The sequence below is a fragment of the Acomys russatus genome, chromosome 1 (genome assembly GCF_903995435.1).
Source record: "Acomys russatus chromosome 1, mAcoRus1.1, whole genome shotgun sequence".
Classification (NCBI taxonomy): domain Eukaryota; kingdom Metazoa; phylum Chordata; class Mammalia; order Rodentia; family Muridae; genus Acomys; species Acomys russatus.
The window spans coordinates 95,189,317-95,196,950 of record NC_067137.1 but is presented as its reverse complement, the minus strand read 5'-3'; the positions used below and the strand labels follow the sequence as shown (position 1 = coordinate 95,196,950).

Here is a 7,634-nt window from a genome sequence, read left to right as displayed (position 1 = left end):
TGATGAAGTGTAGACTATGAACTCAGCCCTCACACCACCACCAGTTCTTTCTGCCTCCTGTGTGTGCCGATCTAGTCCATTAAGCCCTACCGAGTTCCGGAGTGTCTTAATGTGTCCCAACTGGTCACCAAGTCCTAAATATCCCTCCGACAGATTTCTGAAATCTGAACCCTTCCCTCGGCGATACTGCCCCAGCACCTCTTAGAAGGCTAACTGATGGCCTTTCTGACAGTCTTGTTCTCCACTCTGCTTTCTGAGTTATTTGTAAAATGGAAATGAGGTCTTAGCCTAAGGTGACCAAAATAATAACTGAGCTGGGCACTTAGGCAAAAGACTGTTGTAGTCACTGTACTAGAGGAAGAAGGCATAAGCAGATTTCCTCAGACCGTTGCGTGGAGAGCCTGTAAGAAGGCTCTGTGGGTGGGTAAAGGCCTTTGCCATGCAAATCTGGCAACCTGAATTCAATCCCTAGAATCCATGTGTAGGTGTAAGGAAAAAAATACTCCACAAAGTTGTCCTCTGACCATCACGTTTGCCATGTGTGCACCCCACCTCCCATTGTGTATATGTGTATATATATATATATATACATATATATATATATATAACATACAGTGATGTATTTTTTAAAAAGCAACACTAGGACATAGAGCCCTAATCATATAATCCGTTAAATCTCCAATAATTTTCACCGTCCACAGGAAGAACCAAACTGTCAGACATATAAAGTGTACTTTTTGCTTCTACCTGACATGCACAGTGGGCTCCAGCCCCATGACCTCTTAGCTTCCTCACATCTGCCCTTGCCTTGTTCTGGAGCCATATTGCTGGGTTTGACTTTCATGCTCCTCCGAACTGGCTGTATCACGTCTAACAATCCCTCTCATTATACACAGAAACCTTGTTTCATGGTACTGAGAGGATTGAGGGCCACAGTATCATTAGTATAAATAAAACCTTTAGCATAGTGCCTACTCAGGCAACCTTGTGGTGTAGGTAAAAGTCCTGCAGCTTTATAGGCTTAAATGTTAAAGTTTCATAGTAGTTACAAAATTGCTGAAGGTAACAGAATAACGAAACTATTGACTGTCTTGCAGTTCCCTTGGTGACGAGAGTAGGGAGCATCTATTATTTGTTCTCACATATGGCGAATGTCTGGCACCTAGTGTTTCAGGGATGCTTCATTAGATCAGACAGCCAAAGATCTACACAAAAAAACGTCCCCCAATAATGTTGGATTTGGAAGATGAGTACAAAAGAATAGCATTAGCCAGGGTTAAGATATTTTACAAGTTGTGAAGAGGGGACCTATGGTGGTCAGGAGAAAGATCTAGACCTGCTGACGGCGATGTCAGAAGTCAAGTGTTTGAGCTTGCTACAGTATCTAGACTATATCTCTTCAAAGAAGAACCCTGTCCAGTAAGTCAAGTGACAGCTACCACAATCACAGCTCTTGGGACCAACATGACACCAAGATGAGACTGGACCACCTCCGAAGTCTGACGCAGTTTGGAGAGCTGAGAGGGGATGCAGGGAAGCAGGGTGCAGGCCCAGGGGGCACTGTGTGGTCGTTCTTAGGCTTTCACGGCTCTCACAGGTGCCAAGTCCAGTGTTGCCCAAGGTGTGCGGGACGGGTCAGCAACAAGTGGGCACGGGAAGGCGGAGGAAAACTTCAGCGAGCCGGAAACACTGAGAACTGCTTCCGGGTCAGGGGGCAGGAGCCACCATGGAAGTTCACTGGGCCGCGGGGCCACCTAAGCCGCTGGCGGGCGTGTGAGGCGAGTGAGGCGCTACGCGGCCGGCGCTGCCCGCCGTGGACACACACAGGCGGGTCCCGCGGAGTTGTGGCTTCCGCCATGTCGGTGTTGGGCGAGTACGAGCGACACTGCGACTCCATCAACTCGGACTTCGGAAGCGAGTCCGGGGGTGGCGGGGACTCCGGCCCGGGGCCCAGCGCTAGCTCAGGGCCGCGAGGCGGCGGCGCGGCGGAGCAGGAGGAGCTGCACTACATCCCCATCCGCGTCCTGGGCCGCGGCGCCTTCGGGGAGGCCACGCTGTACCGCCGCACCGAGGTAGCGGCCCTCGGCTCCGGCCACGGCCGGGCCTCCCCGCTTCCCGGCCTTGCTTTCCCGCCGGGCTCGCCCCGAGGTCTCTGCGTTCGGGCACCCACTGGGTTTATGTCTCAGGGGCCCCACCGCGCCTTCAGTTACCTGCTCTGGGAAGTTAGTTGGTTTGATCACCCTGTCACTGGGCGAGCTGAGCGAGTCACTGAGCCATCTTTTGAATTTTGTTTTCCCATTTGTAATTGGACGTAGCGGTAGCTACCCACTCCCCCATTTACTTCTTTAAAGGTTACTTTGAGATCCAAACGAAGGTGCTTTGTACATTTCGAACGGTCTGTAAAAAGCTTTCTTCCTTTCAAATCCCTGTTCAAGGTCGGGATGGGAAGTTGGTGTATGCTTCCAAAGATCCACACTGCACCAACTCTGCTATTCTATTATTTTTTTCCATAAATGATCAGTCGGAGGATTTTTTTTTTTTTTTTTTTTTTTTTTTGATGATCACAAGGAAGATTATCGTTTCTTTTTTTTCTTTCTTGCTTTTCCTTCATTGACTGTATAAGACAAATACTTTACTGGTGCAGTTTGTTCTTAACTATTGGAGGAGGGCACAAGGACCCCTTTCTTTGAGAACCCAGGAAAGCTAGGTCATTTTCCCTACCTTCTTGCATAGGTTCACACCCTGTGGAGAGACGGTTGGATCACTGACTCCCAAATCAAGAATGGATACTGATTTAAAACCCTGTAGTAATGATTGTCTCCTCAAAACTTAAGTGTAAATTGCGTTAAGCCACTACAGCTTCAAAGCTCTAGCTGTAGGGTAAATATTTAATAAGACCTTGCTGAGGTTGCAGAAGGTGATTCATCCACCTGCAATTCTAGTGTCTGCTCCCAGCCAGCATTTTTTTTTTTTTTTTTTTTTTTTTTTTTTTTTTGTGCTGGGGATGAAACAGGCTTTGCCAATACTAGGAAGGCATTCTACCACTGAGCCACACCTCCAGCCCCCAGCGTATATCTAAGACTGAAAGGTGATTGCAAGAAAATACCTTTGTGTGTTCTTTTTCCTTCCAGTACACCATTAATGAGCAGGGCGAGGATTAATGTCATCTGTAGTGGTCTGTGTTCTTACATGTGCTCAAAGATGAGCATAACTTATTCTCCAGCATCTAAGTCAGTATATTTAAATGGCTTACTCAAGGGTTAGCCAAACGCTCCAGTTTTGTATCTCTGCCTTTTAATCGCATTGAACTCGATTACTAGCTTTGAGTTAGCTTTTAATCACACGTCTCAGAACCTTATTGCATTTTCTGTCACCCAGTATTCACTAGATCTGAATTGACAAAGCATCTTAGATGCAGCCCTTTCCATCTAGGTTAGAGTTCAGTGAGAAGACCAGACAGCCATGTTAGGAACAGGGTTTCAGGTATGGCTCGTAAAGGTGAAAAACAGGACAGAGGACTCTCAGTGTACAGAACTGGAATAAGAGGATGACTTACATTTACATGTATGGGAAAAGGTTCAGAGTTTTCCAAAAGCAAGTTGGGAAGGCCTTGCTGAGGTATTCTAAAGGAAAGTTAATGTAGGTGCTGGTAGGCTAGGGAGCTGTATCTGAAAAACTAGCACCATCCCAAAATGGAGTAAAGGTTAGGTCACTCTGTATGGAAGTGACTGCAGGTTATGATGATTTAATTTTTTTTTTTTTTTAAAGGATGGTCTTGTCCAGAAAGAGTACATGGAAATCATGAAGGTTAAGCTTACGAAATCAGGCAGGCTTGCTGTTTTCTATTCATCATCAGCTGTAATGCTGCTGTGCACGCCCCCTTCCTCCCCAGACTCTAGCTCTGCCACAGACCTAGGGACCAAGAGCATTCCTCCAAAGAATCCCTGAGGTCTGTTCTCACCAGACCTTCTTCCTGGAACTGATACTGTGCAAATTCAGGGTAGCAACAAAGAAATGTTTGAAGTTTGTTGTTGTTTTGTTTTGTGTTATTTCTCTTTTCCTGCATTTATTTTGTGCATGTGTGTGGAGGTCAGAGGACAACTTGTGGGAGTCAGTTCCTCCACTGTGCAGGTTCTGGGGCTCGAATTCAAGTTATCAGGTTTGACAGTAAGCGCCTTTATCCACCGAGCCACCTTACCAGCCTTCAAAATAACTTTTTTTTTCCCAGAAGACTTAGTTTTTATTTTCAGTTTTTATTTTTTTTAAATATTCTTATTTAATTTTAATTTATGTGCATTTGGTGTGAGGGTGTCAGATCTTGGAGTTACAGACAGTTGTAAGCTGCCATGTGGGCGCTGGAAATTGAACCCAGGTCCTTTGGAAGAGCAGACAGTGCTCTTAACCACTAAGCCATCTCTCCAGCCCTTAGTTTTTATTTTTAATTCACTGTCCATATGTGGGTATATGCAAGTGAGTGGAGGCCAGGGGCATGGGATCCCACCCAGGTCCTCCCAGAGCTAAAGTTATAGGCATCTGTGTGCTGCCCGCGGTGGGCACTGGTAATTAAACTCTGGTCCTCTGCAAAAGCAGTACACTCTCTGAAACGCTGAACCATCCCTCCAGGCTTTGGTTCCCCTCATTCTTCAGTAAATTATAACTAGAACCTTTACAGTCTGTTAAAAGGAAAAAGTAAAGAGTCATTCTTTGGCCCCCTGGGAGGTTTTCGTTCTAGACTCACAGGTGGGGTATGGAGCCGTGCACTGCCAGTCAAGGAGGAAACACAATGCTCCTGCTACTGTGTTGTAGGATGACTCACTGGTGGTGTGGAAGGAAGTTGATTTGACCCGGCTCTCCGAGAAGGAACGTCGTGATGCCTTGAATGAGATCGTCATCCTGGCGCTGCTGCAGCATGACAACATCATTGCGTACTACAATCACTTCATGGACCATACCACCCTGCTGATTGAGCTGGAATACTGTAATGGTAAGGTGGGATGCAGTGGGCCTGCCGCTGAGAGACACACACGTGACCATGTTACTGTGAGGGGGAAGAGGATAAGACGACACTTACAATGACAAGACTTTAAATGGATTTCTGGGGTTTGAGAGAAGTGGGTGAGGTCTTGGAGAGTTGTAAGATGATGTTCAGAGTATGGGTAGGGAGTGTCCCTCCATCATCACGTTCTCTCTTGTAGGCATAGTTCCAGCCATCTTCAACTTATTACTGAGTTTTGTTGTGGGGATAGGTTCTTTCTGGTTTTTTGTTATTATTGTTGATTTTGTGAGTCTCGATGTATCTCAGGCTGGTGGAGAAGTCAGTATCTAACCCAAAGAGGTCTTAGACTGATAGTCCTCCTGCTTCTGCCTCCCTCATGCTGAGACTCAAGTGTAAACCACCATGCCTGCCTCTTTGAATTATCTTTTCAGTTGTGTTTTTGTATACTGTTTCCTCATGGAATGACATTAGCTCATCGTTTTAGACATAATACAGTCTAAACAGTGTACTGTTTAATGAAATCGTATGTGGAATATTTACTTACATTAACTTCAGCTACTGCTAGTCTACTAACAAATGGTCTAAAGATCATGAGTGAATGAGAGTGATAGTGGCCTCTGGTTGCTTGGACACGTTTTCTTACAGACGGCAGCTATGCCTCCTTTAAAAACAAAATTCTAACTGACCTTACATCCTGAGTCTCATTGCGCTCTAACCTTGGGCAAAAAAAAACACCCTGGTACCTTAGTTTCCTCATCATAAATGAGTTTGTTGATGCTAAGGATTTACTAAGTGAATTCTTAGTCTGGGCAAGTCTGATAGCAGGCCTTCTTAGGTATCAGTATCATTAACATAAGAGTCCCCCCTTTTCTGAGCTGCCATGAAGGAGGCACTCCCATATTCATCTGCACTGTGCCATTATGTCTGGTTCTGAACAACCCTAAATACACAAGTAATTTTTGAAATAGCACAAGCCTTACATAATTCACTTCCTTTTTTGTTAAGAGGAACTAGAACAAATAGTACTTTTATTTTTTCACTCTACATTACTGAATTGCAGGGGAGGAGAATTGTAAAAATGTAATCATATATTGGATCTGTGAGTAGGAAGTAAGATGAAATTTATACTTATTCCACAGGAAGAAATGAGTAAAAGTAATAATGACTTAAAGCAGTCTAGGACTAGACCTAGATTTTAGGAAACCTTTTCAGTACAAAGAAAAAGTTGTTTATCAATGCTGTAGCTTTAAAACCCGTGCATCACAGGTGTAACCCACAGGTTTTAGTAGCCACACTGACAGAATTGCTACGAAAACATTACAGATTCCTTAAAAGGGGCCTGGAAAAGAAAGCACTCTGACTTTGAAGCTGTTTCCCTAGAGGCGCATGAGTGGTCTTCATCTCTGTTTTTTAAAGCTGACAGTTTGCTTTTTTTTTTTTTTTTAATTGCACCTCTTGTACTGGGGGAGGAGATGTTTGACAAATATTTCTGACAAGGAAATGGAAGGAATTTAGTACCTCTGTGAAAAACCCAAGAGGGAAGAAATAATTTTCTTTGGGAAGGAAGCAGAACCCTTGATTTTCTGATGTCACCTGTTAAAACTCCTGTTAATACAGGATCCCCGTTTTTTTCTTATTGAACAACTCAACCTGGTTTTTTTTTTTTTTTTTTTGCTTAATTGCAGGAGGGAACTTGTATGACAAAATCCTTCGTCAGAAGGACAAGTTGTTCGAGGAAGAGGTAATTCATATGTGTAGAAGGAAGCTAGAATTATGTTTAATTCTTGCATTCTGGTTCTGTGTTTACTCTTCCAACAATGAAGAGTGTTTTTTCCTTTTGTTCAGACTCCTTCCAGGCTCTGAATGATATTCATGAGGAAGGAAACCTCTAGCCAGGAAGCTGTCTATAGCTGCTTCCTAACCGTTTTACCTCCACACCATGATTCACTCTGGGCTTTCTTTCCTGGTTCTATTACTGCATACTGGTATGCCCAGTTTTCTGTACCTTTGCATTCTTCCTGGGGTTCTTTCCACAAGTCTGCTTTACCATACTGTATGTCATGATCGTGGAGCTATCTTAGATGACCTGCATTTTCTTTTTACCCTTACTACTTTTCTTTGTCAACTCAACCTACAAGCAAGGGCTGTCAAGTCATGTTGAGTTGTAACCTCTGGTTGCAGCTTCTTTGGTGTGTGTGTGTGTGTGTGTGTGTTTAAATAGAGTTGTTGTTTCTAATCCCAGTATAACATGTTGGATCTGCAGATGGTGGTGTGGTACCTTTTCCAGATTGTTTCAGCAGTGAGCTGTATCCACAAAGCTGGGATCCTTCACAGGTAATGACTAGAAAGAAACTTGAAGATTGGAGTCTTCACTGCCAACCCAATTTCTAGCCTAAGGACCTCCCATTACCATATTCATGTCAAGGTTTTTTCATTGGTAATTAGGGGGAAGGAGTGAGTAAAGAGGATGTTATCTCTGATCTCTAAGGTTAAACCAGGTTTGTGATTTAGGAAGAATCTCCTGAGTAGCTAAGTAACTCAGTACTTAGTTATTTCTTTTAGGTGTACATTAAAGTTGAATTCATTGATTTATCAATAACCCTAGAAAGTGCTGTTAAGGGAATTCACAGTAAATGTT

General features: G+C 44.0%; 1 protein-coding gene across 1 annotated transcript in view; it reads left to right on the top strand.

The window, feature by feature from the left end:
* The first annotated feature begins 1,698 nt into the window (after positions 1-1,698).
* Nek9 (NIMA related kinase 9) overlaps positions 1,699-7,634 on the top strand; it is a 41,714-nt gene continuing 35,778 nt past the window's right edge. The window contains exons 1-4 of the mRNA XM_051149407.1: positions 1,699-2,072; positions 4,807-4,984; positions 6,682-6,737; positions 7,260-7,330. Coding sequence (XP_051005364.1) covers positions 1,857-2,072; positions 4,807-4,984; positions 6,682-6,737; positions 7,260-7,330 — 521 coding nt within the window. The 5' untranslated portion in view covers positions 1,699-1,856. The remainder of the gene's footprint in view (positions 2,073-4,806; positions 4,985-6,681; positions 6,738-7,259; positions 7,331-7,634) is intronic.